Source organism: Lepisosteus oculatus, chromosome 10 (assembly GCF_040954835.1).
Source record: "Lepisosteus oculatus isolate fLepOcu1 chromosome 10, fLepOcu1.hap2, whole genome shotgun sequence".
In the NCBI taxonomy this organism is placed as follows: Eukaryota; Metazoa; Chordata; class Actinopteri; order Semionotiformes; family Lepisosteidae; genus Lepisosteus; species Lepisosteus oculatus.
In genome coordinates, this window is record NC_090705.1 from 16,442,930 (window position 1) to 16,459,407 (window position 16,478).

Consider the following 16,478-nt stretch of genomic DNA (forward strand, 5'->3'; position numbering starts at 1 on the left):
GAGTCTGTTGCTAAAGCTTTACATATCTTTGTATTGTTGAAGGTTTTAATGTTGATTCTTCTTACATGTGATTTGATACCTTTTTTATGTAGTGCAAATCAACTCTATTACTGGCTCCCCATCTTAAAGCGATTAAATCCTAATTGCCTGTGATACACAAACCAGATTACAACAACAAAACACATTCCTATTCATTTGAAGTTTAATTTTCTCTTAATTGTAATTGGCTGGGCTATAAAGAATTGCAGTCATGCGCTAAACACTATTGATCAGCACTATCGCTATTTGTTCAGTTCTAAAATGGGTTTCATTTTTGTGTGATTTATCTTGGGGACAGCTGGAGGTTTTTTTTATATTTAGCAGTTTTTCAAGCTGCACAACCTCTTGCTCAACTAGTTGAAAAGGGCCTAGTGTTCTGGCTAAGCGGTTGAAGATTCAGACTTAATTGGGTTGAGAACAGTTTAGGAGAGAAGCCCTTGAACATTTCAGCATAACTTGCAGCTTTGAGAAATTAGCTATTGAATTATAAGGCTGTCTAGGAAACTTGATTTGGCCACCATTCTTCCTGTACCTTCATGTAAGGGAACATCACATGTTGCATGACAAGAATGTAGTTGCTAGACTCTACAGTATGGGGTAAATCAACTGGATTATAAATGGTGATTTTGTTCTTCCATACAGGCATGGATGGAACCTTACAGTCCTTCCTAATAATTCAGGATCCATCCTGCGCCACCTTGGTGCTGTGCCTGGTAAGACATCTATGCTCTTTTCCACCGAAGAAGCTCAATGTGCCCACAGCGGCACCAGTTCCAGTTTTTAAAATGGAGGAAATGCCAGTCGTGCTGTTGTGCAAGATTTTCTTCAGCGTTCAGAACAGGCTTTCCTAAAGAAAGAAGAGCCAACTTTTTTGTCTGACACTATATTAAACCTGTTCGTGATTGACTACCAGCTCCAGCTAAAGCCGTTTTTCACCTATTAGATCACGTTTTGACTTGCTCAGAAAAAAGAGGTAGTGTTGATGTCTCATTAGTTGAGCTGAGCAGACATTTTTGGTGGCCGGTCATGATAATACTGGCCCTTCGTGCCCTTTCACCAGTTATAATAAACTTTAATAATGGCTATTTTAGGCTTACTGCTTGACTCGGTGACATTTGCCTTTCCATTATTCTAAACCACATTACTACCCCAAGGAAGAAGATTAAATAGGAAAAGTTTCTCAGCACTGTTGTTCATTTTGGAAACACTTTAAAAGCAGTCTTCAAACAGTAAATAGGTGATTCTAAAATGTCTTCTCCCACTCCGTATAAAGAAATATCATTCACAATTTTATAAAATTGAGCCTAGCAGATGGATGTTTTAAATTAATGAAAATAACTGGAAATTTTGCAGAAATCAGATACTCTCCATTTTATCTTGAAAATGATTTTTTATTACACATAAACAAAAGTTCCTAAAGCTTTTCCTAGCAGTGGGGGTTAAAAACAGCAGCTGACAGCTCCGGTTAAGGAGACGCATTAAGAGTTCAAGGCATGTTTTTCGGGACACTGCGGAAGAGAAGTTACCTCTACTACATTTGCGTTTCTTTTTCAGCTCCACAAGGTTCCTTTCTTTGTAAATTATGTACAGTAATAACCATGTATCCCTCTACTTGAGTGCTCGTTTAAATCATTCAGCAGACAGAAAACCATACTGAAAGGGTTGGGCAGTTTCCTCTCCTTTCCAGAATATACAAAAACCCAGCTGATCAGGGTTTCAAGTGAGACTTGGTGTAAGAAAAGGAAGCTGAAGGAAACGAAATTTAAACATGATTTACCAATATAAATGGCTGAGCTTCAGAATGTGTGAAGGCCATGATTAAATCAACATTTAGGGTCCACTGGCAAAACCTAAATCTGTACTTTGTTTAAAACTGGGATTGTCCAACCCTGCTTTGTAAGCAGGAACGCAGCTGACATTTTGTGAGGAAAATCAACACACACCAGGCATTCTTTTAAGTTCATAAACCACATTCCAAGTGCTGTGTTTCAAATCTTGTGTCAAGAGTGACGCCACCAAAAACCAGCAATTGGAGTTGTTGATTGGGATGGGGGTTGTAAAGTTTAGAAAGAAAACTAAACAACATAGCACAATTCCCCCCAAAATGCATGCTTAATTATACACAGCAGCCAGGTGGTCACACCTATTAGGAACAGAATCAAAGCTGTATAAATGAATGTTTTTACAACATCTAATAGGTCAGATCAGCCCTCTTTCCATTCTCTGAGTATTTTTTCTCTCTGTGCAGGAGTGACCATTCCCTGGCTAAACATTGGCATGGTCTTTTCTACCTCATGCTGGTCTCGAGACCAAAATCGCCTTCCATACATTGATTACTTACACACTGGTGCTGATTGCATTTGGTATGTATGCTTTTTTTTTTACCTTTTTCTATCTTTTCACAGGTTGATTTATCGCTGTGTGTTTTATGTAACTCCTTCACAGAGGGTCACACTCTATTAATGTTTTTTTCTGTCCCAGCACTTTTTCCAGCTTCTAACAGTTAAAAAAATTGAAAGAAAAAATATAAACCATCTAATTTTATTGCATTGCCTTTGGTGTACCATGAAACATTTCTAGTGCAGAGGAAGAAAGTTCACTTTGGACAGGCAGCTTCTGTATGTAAGAATCCTGTGTGACTTTGAAAAAAGGTTCATTGACAGCAAAGGAAGCTTGTATTAGATGCTTTTCTGGTATTTTGTATATGTTTGCTTTGTGGTCAGTTTTACCCTTTTGATGTCCTGTTAAGAAATTCTGAAATAACTTTTGTCGCTGGTCAGTTAGTAATGATTCTTATGAAGGTTATTACGAGACCACTGAACTATTGAGTGTTTTATTTAAAATCTATGTACAACGCACACTTAGCCATATTGGAATTTCATTTTCTGGTAATTTCTGTGTCGGGCTTAGATTTCAAAGCCATGAATGTTCCTTGTGGCTTACCGTTGAGGTTTACAGCATAAACATTTCTCACGGCTTTTGGTTATGTCGTGCAACAGACGTTCTAAGTAAAGTTGATACCTTTAAATTTTTCCACTTGGATCAGTTGACATTAACCTGAAAATTTAAAGCTGGCAAGTAAACTTTTATGGATCAAAATAAGATATGGGAATTTTTTAAAAATCTAAACGTGGTTTCTTTAATCTGAACTGAACTCATTTCCATACAAAGTTTGTCTACTTTTTTTTCCTGAAAACTTGAAGGGAACGCCTGAATGTTTGGACATAAAGGAATAAGATTTTTCTGAACCCTGTGCATTGGACTGAAGGAAACTCAAATTTAAACTGAAAAAGCGATTAGGGCATCATTGTAGAATTTTGAGGGGCTCGTTTTCATTCCCCCCAAAAAACACCAGTAGGAGAAAACACTCATTTCAGTGGCCGTTTTTGAGTTTGTGTTTGCCAAAGTGGCAGCCCTTTTTTGCCTTTTTGGAATTAGGAATGATTTGCTTGCCGAAATGCGGGTGTGATGCTGTTGCGCTGTGTGAACACTTTGATTCTGTTTGCATTAGAACTGCTTTTGATTCCGCGTGAATTGTTGGAAATGAGGAGGCTTGAGGACTGTAAGGCCCATTAGTGTATTGAGGGTGAGGAGGAGACAGTTTGCTCTGGATGGGAAAAGGTTAACGGTACATTGACCCAAGCGTGGTCTGGCCCTGGCTTTCCCCACTAGGTCAAATGGTATCCCTTGCCCCACGGTCTGGTGGCAGAGGGGTGGAGTGATCACCCCTCTTTTCACCAAACGTTTTTCCAAAAAGACACCCCCCCCCCCCAACTTCTAGTCCTCTGCTGCTCGGCCCTCCCAGCAAAGCAAAGCTGGGGTTCAGACTGCTGGGCGGTGTGACAGACTGAGGAAGGTAGGTAACACATTTGATACTTGGCGACAACCAGGAAAAAAACGCCTCAGTGGACAATAAAGGGGACAATTAGTGGAATCTCATTTCAGCAGGTGGAAGAAACGTTTGATCAATGCATGTTGTTTTTTTCTTTAATGTTTAAAATTCTGCATAGCACTTGTATTAATTGTGAAAGTTTTACCTTCCTTTAATTTGCAGGTGAGGATAAGTGTCCTAGGAGAGGCACACTAATTGGTTCTGCAGTGGATATGGGGAGGGGGGTTGAATGTGGGAAGAATTTATTCTTTTCAAATGTAATATTATTAAATGTAATATAAGATTTTGACTAATTTTGACTTCAAAGCTAATTTTGACCTGAAATCTGTCAAAAACAGCATTGCTCATGGCAAAGTCTTGACTGAAAGGTGATGAACTAATTTTATAAACCCCTCCTTTGGTACACTGGCATTTATTTACCTAATGAGAGATCAAGCATTCCTGGAAGAAAATATCTTGCGTGCTGACCTTTTCTGACCTTTTCTAGATTTGTTGTTTAGACTTTATTGCTAAATTGTTTTCTATTTGCAGTTTTTCTCCAGATTTGAAAGACTATCCTATATTGATTCTATATTTTTTTCAGAAAGAAAATGAATATTCCGATTTAAGAGCACTTCCTAACTTTACTGCATTCATAGTGTTCTGTGTTTTCTATGTTTTTCTGTCACATGGTGTCCCTTTAAATTTTGCTGGTTTTTCTCTTTCCCACTTAAAATGTTACAATTCTGTCAATTATGAAGAAAAGTAGAACTCCTTTTCACTTCACATCTCAGCTACTAGTCTCTACTGGTCCCAGAGTGTTGTGCATTTTTCATCACAATCGGGATCTAGAGAGTGTTAATTGCCCTTTGAAGGGGGGGCATGTGGTTGTGAGAATATTTAAAACATGGAACACTATGGCTTCTGTATTTTAAAGTATGAGAAGCTTTTCTCTTGCAGTAATGTCGAAGACAAAGACAGGAAACGTTTCTGATGACTTATTCCAACAGCATGCGCTTCACGAGTTATGATACCACGCCACCCTGTTGTGGATTGGTTTGTTTTGAAAACCTTGCAATTGAAAAAAACCCCATTGCGATCGTATGGGTTTCCTGCCTAACCTACAATCTGGCCTCCCTAGAGTCTCCCCTTTACCATGGGGATACTGGCTGGAACTGCTGTACCTGCAAGCATGTCAGCGGGGTAGGGTGCCCTTCAGTTGCACATGGGGTGGGTTGCCCTCATGCTGTACATAAGACATCGCTGCATAAATTGCAGTTGATTTTCTTAAGAAAAAATGACTTTCATGTGCAGCCCAATCCACAACAGGGTGGGTGATACTAAAGGACGCCGGTGCTGAAAAGGAGAGCTTTGTGGAATGATTTCGTTTACACTTGGAACTCAAGGGTTGTTGTCAGCTGCTGGGCTTCGGGATGCCTCTGTCTGTGGTGCTCACGCTGCGCTCTGTCCCCCAGGTACTGCATTCCTGCTGAGGAGAAGGCTAAACTTGACAAAGTGGTGCACACACTGCTTCAGGCCAATGGGACTCCAGGGCTGGAAATGCTTGAAAAGAACATCATGGTGAGGCTAGTCTTGCTTCTGCATTATAGAATTCAGGCAGGCAGGTCATCTGTGTGACTCCGCTTTTCTCAAATTCTGGAAATTAGAAGATGATGCATGTATGCATGCTTTTTTATGTTTTGTCGTTAAATATGTTTTGGGGCTGTTCTTGGATTCCAAAAGATGACTGTGTTTAGAGCACAGCAGGAGACGACGCATCTCTATTTCTCTTTGCTCCCCAGAAAAGGCCTCCAACCTCAGCCTGCACGTTTTTTGTCCCATGAGCCAGTACAGCCACCTTGAGCCCACACCCACCCAGGCTTTCAATGAGACCAGAAAAGAGGCTGGTTACAGTAATAAATATTAGTTTGGTCCTCTGCACCTTCTCGGCATTTTTTCAGGCAGCATGAAGACAGGTTCTTGAAATAAGCTTTGAACAAAATCTAAAATTCATTTCCAGTTCCCATCATAAGTCTTGAAGAAAATTAGTTTTATGGACAAAAGGAAGTTAGTTTTAAGTAAGAAATATTAAGGTGTTCCTTACAAAGACTAGTTATGAGATTTAAATTAACTTACATTTTGAATTTGAACACTCAAGTTTTTGTTTTGCTTTTCCTAATTTTTGGGTTTGCCAGCTATTTGTAGTTGGCTGGGAAGTTCATTAATGTTACATCCTTTTTAAAAGCATTTCATATAGAAACTAAGTTCCTTATAAGCTACAGTCCTGTGTTTAAATATTTGAAAGAAGAGATTTTCTTCCATGTGTATTTTTTTGTCTTCATTCTTTTGACTGTGTGACCCTAGGTATGAATGATCCCACTTGCATATAAATTCCCACTGTGCTATAATAAGTGTTGAATTTGATCACAATGCGCGTGATATAAGACTACAATCAAATCAGTCACTGTTGTGCAGTCCCAGCTAGATGACCTAGGACAGCCACTCGGTTCCAGCAGTCCCACTGCACAGCAGCTCATGAGGAGCAATGAGGAGCTGTGTGACCTGCTGAAGCTACTTTACTGACAGCTGGTTGTACACGGTTCAACCAGAACACAGTCGTTACTGTAACTCTTCTGCTGTTGTGAACAGTACCTTGAGGATCTTTAATAATCAAGAGCTTGGGGCCCCGTTTAAAGTCTCCAAAGACTGGGACCTGCAACAGCGCAGTGTCACTTGTCACCATACTCGGACATTAGATGGGGAATTTTAGTCCCAAGGGAAGAGTGCTGCCTACCGATCCACCAAGCCTGTATGGTGCATTACCTCGTCAAGCAACAAGAAAGCCAAAAGACAGCAGCACTGATTCAACTTGAATTCTTCTCTGCATTAACAATAACATTACTAGCGAAGCGCAAAGGTTTTTCAAGAAATGATTTGTTACCCAAAAAAAAGCAAATGGCGCACACTGTCTAGGCCAGTGTTCCGTAGTCCTATTCTTGGAGTAAACCTTCAGCTTCTAGATTTTTTCCAGTTAAGTTCTTGACAACTTAGGCAACTTCAACAATAAATTGATCTATTTGCTGTTTAACCTAATTACAACTCTTTAGTACTAAGAGAAAGATGAAGCTGCATTTATCCTGTGCCTGTTTCAATTGCTCTTAAGTTACGTTTGTTGTTCCAAGGCTTAATTTGAACACACTGGGTCTATAATGGGTGTAGGATTCCTCTTTTACATCTTTACTGAAGACGTAATAAAACAGTTTTGCTTGGATTTGGAATAAATTCAGACTGCAGAGTGAACAAGTTACTGCAGGATGTACTGTTGTGTGGCTCTGCCTTTTGATGTGTGCAGTTTTTACCAGCTTAGGAATGCTATTCTTTCAGTTTCTGTATCCAGATCTCATAACTATAGGATTTGATTGGATCTGTTGTTTATAATTCTAAATGTATTCTTTACAGAGAAGACAGACATATGGTGTATGTGACATTTCAGGAATAACTGAAAGGTGGTTGGTCACCTTGGCAAGCTAGCCACATGTGGAAATAGTTTCAGTTGGTTCTAATCCATATGCAAAGATCAGTTCTAAAAAACCTCCATCCATGGTGGCAGCTGCATCATTAAAACCTTTTCTGAAAACTCTTGAATTCAGAGCACTACAGGAGGGTATGAGTCTTCTTGAGTGTTCTCTGGGGGGGGAAAAAGCCCTTTTTCGTAACAAATTCAACCTCGTAAAATACATTGATCACAAAAACAACTCCAAACTTGTCTTGCGCCTTCCGTGAACTGCGCTGCCACTTCTCGGCTCCTCTCCATGTGCGTCGCTTGTGTTGAGCCCATCTCTGTCCTGCTCTCCCCCATGGGCAGATCTCCCCGGAGACGCTGAGTCGCGAGGGGATCAAGGTGCATCGCACTGTCCAGCAGAGCGGCCAGTTCATCGTCTGCTTCCCAGGGACCTTCGTATCCAAAATATGCTGTGGTTACAATGTTTCCGAAACTGTGCACTTTGCTACCACCCAGTGGATGGACCTAGGATATGAGGCTGCTAAGGTGAGTAAAGACGGAGCTACATCAAGGCGGGTAAGGGCTCTCAGCCCCATCTCTGGGTCAGGACCACTGACACGGAAACACAGAAATGTATATCCATCGTTACAATTCCCCAGTTTCAAAATACAGCCAAGGCCGTCTCTTTGAAGTTAATTCTAATAATGCACGAACGTCAAGTTAGAAATAGACAGAAGAACATTTCATTTTCATCAGATTGCCTGGAACATATTGATTCCATCTGTTTGAATCCTGGGACTCCAGGGAATCTTTCATCAGCTTTATTGTTTAGATTGTTTAGATGCCCACAACCCCCCTGTGTAAAGAAATCGCTTCTTTTATGCTCTCAGCTTTATGTCGCTGTCGGTCGTCAAGAAATCCTTTGAGTTGATTTGTCCTTTTCTTTCAAGGATTTCGAGTACCGTCTGTCCACAGTCTGTCATCATGTCTGTCAACAGTCTTCTCTGTTGAACATCTTCCTCTGAAAATAATTAAAAGGGCTGAATTAAAGGGTTCAGAGAAAACTGATCTCGTGAGTTAGAATGACTATAACTTACAGGGTGCTTTTGCTTGCTGTGTCTGCAGCATCATTTGGCCAGAATTACCTGTCACCCAAGATGTATTCACACACCATTTGCTTTGCAATAAGCCTGTGATTAGTACTGTGATGCACTTGAGCAGGTGTACTAAATAAAGATTAAAAGCTGGACTAATTGATTTCTTTTGAGAGGTGGGAGGGAAGAGCTTTGAGAAGAGAGGCAAACAAAGGTCACTTAGGAGAACAGAAGTGAAATTCGCTTGTCGGAGGACGATTTGCTAACCACAGTAGTTCTTGCCGTGTTTATAAGCTATTTTAATTTTCTCCTGCAGGACCTAAAATTTCGACGTATAGCAAAACCTTTTTCCATGGAAAAGCTGCTGTACCAGATTGCAGCAGCGGAGTCCAAGCGGGAGAATGGACAGATATTGAGTACAATCGCTTCACTTCTCAAAGAACTCAGGTATTTTTCATCCTCTGTGGAGTGTTCTGGTTCTGTTGTGATTGTTGTGCAACATAGAGGCTTCATAAAAGCGAATTGCAAGGTTAAATAGCCCCTTTACCAACACCAAGGAAGAATTACATTTTGTTCAAGGTACTGGCAAAAGGTTATATTCTCAGTTCTGCCAACTTTCTTTAAAAAAAGGTGTTGATATGTAAATAAGTTTTCAGGGACCAATTGTTGCTTTAGAAACTAAGCCATTGAGACTCTTGAGTTAAAATGTCAAACATTTTTTGTGCTAACACGTGTCAATCCCAATATTCATTTGTTGTGTTGTGCATCAGAACGTCCAGCAAGTAACTCCGTTCCTGCAAGAATGTCTAGCTCTTTTGAGATTCACATTTTTTCATTGCAATGTCGAGAACGAATCAACCGAGCTGTAAGGAGGGAAGGGAGCAGGGAGCAGGGGGCCGTGGGGAACCAGGGGTGGACCGCTGGTGGTGGTGTTGAAGCCTGCCCGGCATCATAGGCTCACCGTGGTCTCTCGCCTCTTCTCCGGCAGGGATATTGAGCTGAGGCAGCGGCAGAAGCTGTATGAGGCTGGGTTGCATTCCTCGGCTCGCTACGGCACACACGACAACAACCAGACACCAGCGGACGGCAAGAAGAAGCAGCGGAAGTGGCTGGCACTGGAGACATCGGAGCGCCGCTGCCAGATATGCCAGCACCTCTGTTACCTTTCCATGGTGAGAGACGGGGACCAGAACCGGGCCGGTCGATACCGGGGGTGTGGTGGCGTGGTAGGTTTGTTATAGAGCAGAACATTCATCGACCTCTTAAATATTCGATCCAGGCATCCTGAAAAGGGCATCGTTGAAATATTAAAATCCTGACACAGACCTGTCAGCTCAATGTTGAATGCTGACTGTGAGGGGGAGAACGCACAGTTTGGAAAGTGAACTGAAGTTTTTCCTTTCAGGGATTTGTGAAACTTGAGCGTAGTTACTGTGCTGGTCTCCAGCAAGTCCCAGAGAGAAAGCTTTGCCACCTCTGGCTTTGTAGGCATCAAGGATCAATCAATTGCTCGTGATCATGCTGATATTGGCGGCTCATTTGGCCACTAATAAATTATCTAACTATTTTGAGATTGGTTAAGTGATTAAATCCTAAAGGATTTGTGACTAATTTCTACAATTTGCCTTTTTTCCCCCCCCTTATCCTTACATTCTACGGTCAATTTGAATTCCGCATTCACTGTTCGAAACTATCAGGAACCTCCAGTCAAATGAATAAACACTCTCGGGGCCAGACAGTGTGTGGATGACTAGAGGGTGCGAGATGAGTTCCATTACCTGTCCCATAATAATTCCCAGTTCTTGAGTTCCAGTGCTCGTGGTTCAGTTCCACAGGCCAGTACCCTCATCACGACCTGGGCTAAGAGCGGTGCTGCTTAGAGTAATGGAAAGGGATTTGGCTGAAAATATTTTGAAACTCGTGGAACCAGTGCCATGTCTTCTTCATGGCCTTCCTGATGCTTAAGGAGCCCTAGCCCGTCACATCCAGCCATTTGAGAAATGAGCCACTTTTTTTCTCGGACTAGTTAATGCTATCTGAAAGAAAGAAGAACCATGATAAAGACACCTCAGCAATTGTAAAAGTCCTGCATCTGGTGTTCAGGTAGTTCCCCTCACCATGTCTGATCTTGTCTTTGCAGGTTGTCCAAGAGAATGAGAATGTGGTGTTCTGTTTGGAGTGTGCTCTCTGCTACGTAGAGAAACACAAGTCCTGTCGTGGCCTAAAATTGATGTATCGCTACGATGAGGTAACCGTCCCGCGTTCAACTCATGTAAAGTTTAAATTATCAGATTTCATGGTAGCTTTTATTAGACTAAATGTGTGCAATCTAAATATATATAACACAATATTAGTGTGATAATGTTTATTTTCATTTACAGTTAATTCTGTTTGAACTTGTCTAGTTATATGTTGAATTGTTCATTCTTAATGTCTCCTGCTATTCACTTTATTAATCATCCATAGCATTGATACCCTTTTCTTGACTTCAGTTTCTTCCTGCTTTAAAATGATGCTTTCACCATGTATCCAGTGGGTTTTCAGCAAATTCAAATTTGCACCATTACCAGTGTGTGACTGCCATCCCCTTTTCAGTTTGCTGTTGGCCAAGCGATTATGAAAATTCGATCACACTGTTCCTTATCCCTCCATTGGAGTAGGCATGTTAAAAAAAAATGAATTGCTCAATAGAGCGGCTGGCTTGTGGTGCATATCTGATCTCATCCTCTCCGTGCATCACAGGACAGGGCGCTTAAGGCTAAAAACAATAAGCTGTTCCAAGTTGGGTAAATATAACCTAAGCTTATAGGCAGCCACTTACTATTGCTTGGCATTAACTGCATCATCACTGAGGCATTGCCCAGTAGGAGTTACTGCACTAAAAGATTAAATTCAATTTACAAACCAAAATCCTTATAGCAGTTTACCGTACAGCTTTCAACACCTGTGTTTGCTGCTTTTTTAGAGAAGCTCCAATATGTTCAAAATTGTTCTAACTGAAGAATGTTTTTCGATTTTCCTGTGTCGTTTCTTGCTAAATCTGTACATCCGTTTTGTTTTCAATGTAGATACAAAATAAGCTCCCTCTTTGCCAAGCTTCCTGCAGTTCTGTTATTCACACTTGTGACCTCTTGTCGTGACGGGAGACATCACTGTTCCTGCAGTTCTGTTATTCACACTCGTGTCCTCTTGTCGTGACGGCAGACATCACTGTTCCTGCAGTTCTGTTATTCACACTCGTGTCCTCTTGTCGTGACGGGAGACATCACTGTTCCTGCAGCTCTGTCGTTCACACTCGTGTCCTCTTGTCGTGACGGGAGACATCACTGTTCCTGCAGTTCTGTTATTCACACTCGTGTCCTCTTGTCGTGACGGGAGACATCACTGTTCCTGCAGTTCTGTTATTCACACTCGTGTCCTCTTGTCGTGACGGGAGACATCACTGTTCCTGCAGTTCTGTCATTCACACTCGTGTCCTCTTGTCGTGACGGGAGACATCACTGTTCCTGCAGCTCTGTCGTTCACACTCGTGTCCTCTTGTCGTGACGGGAGACATCACTGTTCCTGCAGCTCTGTCGTTCACACTCGTGTCCTCTTGTCGTGACGGGAGACATCACTGTTCCTGCAGCTCTGTCGTTCACACTCGTGTCCTCTTGTCGTGACGGGAGACATCACTGTTCCTGCAGCTCTGTCGTTCACACTCGTGTCCTCTTGTCGTGACGGGATACATCACTGTTCCTGCAGCTCTGTCGTTCACACTCGTGTCCTCTTGTCGTGACGGGAGACATCACTGTTCCTGCAGCTCTGTCGTTCACACTCGTGTCCTCTTGTCGTGACAGGAGCAAATCAACAGCTTGGTGAATCAGGTCTGTGGGAAGGCGGCCATGAAGACGGGCGAGAATGGCGTAGGCCTCGTTAGGGCTCCGGTGAAGCGAGGGCCCAGGAAACGGGCCACTGTGGATGTGCCGCTGTCCCGCCTCTCCTCCTCACACATGTCCAAAAGTGCTTCGAGTTCCTCCTGAAGATGATGACTTTTTTATTTTGGGGGGGGGGGGTTAAATTTCATTTTCCCAACCATAGTATGGAGAACTTGCTCTAGAATGCAAGCTGTCTTTGCACTAGCTCTAAAGAGGATTTGTTCTGTTTTTAGAGAAGTATTTTTGTTTTAGCATTAAATTGTTAAATATATACATATATAAATATATATATATATTCTACACACTTACTGCGGTTAAAAGTTTTTTTATCCTTTTGAATCGCAGTAGCTTCACTGTTTCAGATGCACGTCGAAGGGCTGACCTGTATTGAGTCCCCCCCCTCCTATCAGCCCCTTTGACTGCATAAAGATTAATATGGATTTTTTGTAACTGTGAAAAAAAGGTTGGCTATTTTAAAGCAAAAAAAAAAAAGGTTTTCATTAGTTTAAGATCAGTGCTGTGTTTTTATAATTTCAGTCATGCGAGCAGCTTTTTGGGGAGAGAGCTTTGCTCAGCAGCGTTTTACTTTTTTCAATTTTAATCAGGTTTGTTTTGATTTTTACTGAGAGATGGTGAGGAGGGAGGCATCTTGAGGAGTGAGCAGAATTCCAAGGCAGCTCCAAATTAATTATTTTCAGGAAATAAGGGGTTGGACATGTTGCTGATCAGAGCATTATAGACTTTACATCACTAGGCATCAGTACAGAAAGGATAACTAGAAACGAGAGAGCTGCCTTCTTTTGGAGCTGTTACATGTAAAAACTGTGCCTGATAGGAAATCCACACAATTGTTTTGGTGCTGTTGGTTATTTTATTACATGGAAAAAAAGTGCTCTATTCTGGCATTTTTTACAACAGGACAAGAGGCTTCAACGCTTTTTGATTCTAGATGTGCAATCTTATTAACATTCCATTCTCCTACTCATTTTGTTTCTTCTGTATTACACTCAATAAGCATTAATTATTATTTTTGTTTTGGTTTTGTTTTGGTCTGACGTGACTTCACAAGTAGAGCCACTAGTCTGTGTGAAATGTGAAAAATCCCGTTTTCCTCTCACTTTTCTTTGCGTTTTCACTTTTCAAGATGTATTAAAGAAAAAAAAACGGAAAAAAAAACTTAAAAAAAACTTTTGTACATATGCCTGTAAATTTCTTTAAATACTTGAGCCTTTTTGGGGGAGGGAAGGGAGGGTTGAGGAGGACATAAAGCAGATGAAGAAAAAGCCTTACATTTCAGTTTCTTCATCCATTTGAGTTTGATGCTTACAGGGTTCCTCTTGTAACATTTATAAATAAGTGCTGCTTACATCACTGAATAAATAAGGAGTAGCTGTTGCCCCTTTAGTTTTTCTTGTTTTTAGCTTTACTTTTTTAAGAAAAGGGAAAGAAGAAGTTCACAAAAAAAGTTTTTACATTTTCATTACTGAAAATTCAACAATGTGTAGTAGCTACTCATGTTGCACTGAGCTTGTCAGTGATGACTGTCAAGAAATCCTATAATCCAGTTTGTTGTTGTCCTTTACAGAAGACTGAACTGTTTTAGGGGTATTTAATGAAAACAAGTTGAGTGTTTTCAAAATGTGGTTGTCAAGTTTTTATGGCCTTACAATGTATTTTATGAGTTTTTCTTTTCTACAGTAAATCTTACTGCTTACAGTCCAACATTTAATTTATTAGCGCTGCTTTTCAGCCTTTCCATCAATATGGGAAGATTCATGTTGGTTATTGACAGTTTTTTTTTTACTTTCCAAGTTTGTACTTTTAAAGGTTTAATAAAAACTTCTGGACAATTCACTGTCAGTTCTTTACAAAACCTGTTTCGATCTTTATTTGTCTGAAGCTGTTCTTCATAAGAACGTCTCTGCTGTTGTTTTAACTTGAAAGAGATATTGCATATGTAGGAGTCATTTCTGCTGGTTGGGTTTTTGGTGTCATCCGGTATTTCCGAAAAACCTGGGTGCTTTAAGGCTCAGACTGAAGTGGTGCTGATCATACATCTTGTAATTGTAGGAACTAGAGGATCCTTTTAGAAATCTCTCCTCTGCTGGCTGTTAACCTGTCCCTTCAGTATGCGGGGTCACCAAACCTTTCACTCCCAATGTCACTGATTTGCCTTCTCCATTATCACTGCCAGATATTTTGGTGTTAACCGCAACCTAATTACATTCCTTAAAAAAAAAAAGTGGAGCAAATCTGGTTTCCAGCGCACCACGCAGCAGGAGTGCTCCAGCGCAGAGTCTGTGGGGGATCTCGTGCGTGCTGCCTGCGTTATCCCATGCTGAAGGGAAAGTGTTTGGTCCATGTGGAGGAAGTGTGCAATAAGCCGTTACCAGGGGGTTTCCTACACTTGGCACCCCCCACCCCTCCCCCTCCTTACCGTGATACCTTGGTTAACCCACAGTGTGACCACAGATTCAGACTAGTGAAACTGACCCAGCTGTTTTTTTTTCCCTAAGAAGGCTTATGGCCTAATATGTGTTTTGGTCTAGCTATATGCCTGTATTTCTATATTTATACTTTTTCTTTCTCAAAGTTGTAACCAGTTTTACACAGTTTATAGATGATGGCTGTCTCACTTTTGTATCTTTTGTATACCTTCACCAGCTGCTGCCTGTAATGTATTTTTGAATCTTCGACAGCGCTGGGAATTTGTCCTGTCCAAACCCTTGCAGCTATTCCTGTTGTACGCTTTGCGACGGCCATAGGTTTCCGAGCCCAGCCGCCTGCGGATGTTTCAGGCCACTTCATGGCGCCAAGGGAGGCGACACTAGACGGGTGTCACGATTCTGCATTCGTAAGAATCCGTATGCAGAGTCCCTGGCGCATGCCTGTAGTGCTGTAGCTTGTTTTGTAATGGAGTGGCTTCCTTCCCAGAGTGCTGTGCGCCAGGCTTCGGGAGAGCTGCATGATGGTGTTAGCTGTAACCATGCACACTCTCTTTTGCAGCGGTGAAGGAGCAGCAAGTTTGGAAGGCTCTGAGAGAACACAATGCTGAGTGCTCCTTTAAAACTTTGGAGGGAATGGAGGCCTTCAAAATCGGAGGCTGAAAGCTGAAACCCACCATCCTTATGCTAGTGGTAGATAAACCCATTGGTAATGGCTGTTGTTCCCCTCCCAAAGGGAGCCATGAGTGGATGTGGGGGGGGGGCATCCTTATTCACTTCAATTCACAAAGCTTCAATTCATCATTCATTCAGCCTCATTCACAACCTTACCCTCTTCCTCCCCCAGTATCTGGGTTCACCTCCAACCATTAACCAGACCCATCTCACTTTCAAGGACGGTATTTTATAGGTCATCATTATGTAGCAGACTAGAATGGACTTGTGCTTGATTGTTTTATGTACAGCTTAGCTGAGACTTGTTGAGAATAGTATTTTTTAAAAATCTTTATGGAATGTACAATCAAGGTCCCCTCAATAGTAAACCCTACTTGACCTAGATGATGATCGATGTCCTTGAATCTCACATCTACATTCTCCTACTGCTATTCGCATTTCCTCACACTTCGTACCCTTCACCGGCCATTACTGGTCTTCAATGTGCCATATAGGATGCAACACTCGGATTAAAAACCCTGGTTATTGTACAGTAGTTAATCAGTTACAAGTTGTAATTTGGATGGATTTCAAGATTTTTGTTCCCTTGGGTTTGTCAACTATAGGCAGAAAGTGCAAAAGTGCTGTCAAAGATACGTGTATCTTAATAACTTGTATCTGGAGATGACATTCAGATTCACCAATAAAAGCAAAACGTTTCCTACTTCAATGATGTGTTTGTATGTTTTGTTACTCAACTGTCATTTCCTTGGTAAGCATAACATTAGAATGCTGCTGGCAAAAGTGAAACCGAGTACTTTTTTAAAGAAGATGTAAACACAGGTAAAGTGTAGAAACATTTTTACCAGCAAATTAATATTCTTAGTCAATAAACTACTCCAGTACATTTACTCTGGTATAGTGTTTTGGTAAAATGTTAAAAATTCGCAACCATCT

The 16,478-nt window shown here is 41.3% G+C and overlaps 1 protein-coding gene across 1 annotated transcript in view; it reads left to right on the top strand.

Annotated features, from left to right (window-relative positions):
- The window catches only part of jarid2a (jumonji and AT-rich interaction domain containing 2a), a 140,740-nt gene extending 124,489 nt beyond the window's left edge, over positions 1 to 16,251 (top strand). Inside the window, exons 12-19 of the mRNA XM_069194957.1 lie at positions 682 to 752; positions 2,288 to 2,402; positions 5,386 to 5,491; positions 7,776 to 7,958; positions 8,823 to 8,953; positions 9,495 to 9,678; positions 10,647 to 10,754; positions 12,346 to 16,251. Of these exons, the coding sequence (XP_069051058.1) occupies positions 682 to 752; positions 2,288 to 2,402; positions 5,386 to 5,491; positions 7,776 to 7,958; positions 8,823 to 8,953; positions 9,495 to 9,678; positions 10,647 to 10,754; positions 12,346 to 12,528 (1,081 nt within the window). The 3' untranslated portion in view covers positions 12,529 to 16,251. The remainder of the gene's footprint in view (positions 1 to 681; positions 753 to 2,287; positions 2,403 to 5,385; positions 5,492 to 7,775; positions 7,959 to 8,822; positions 8,954 to 9,494; positions 9,679 to 10,646; positions 10,755 to 12,345) is intronic.
- The last annotated feature ends 227 nt before the right edge of the window (positions 16,252 to 16,478 follow it).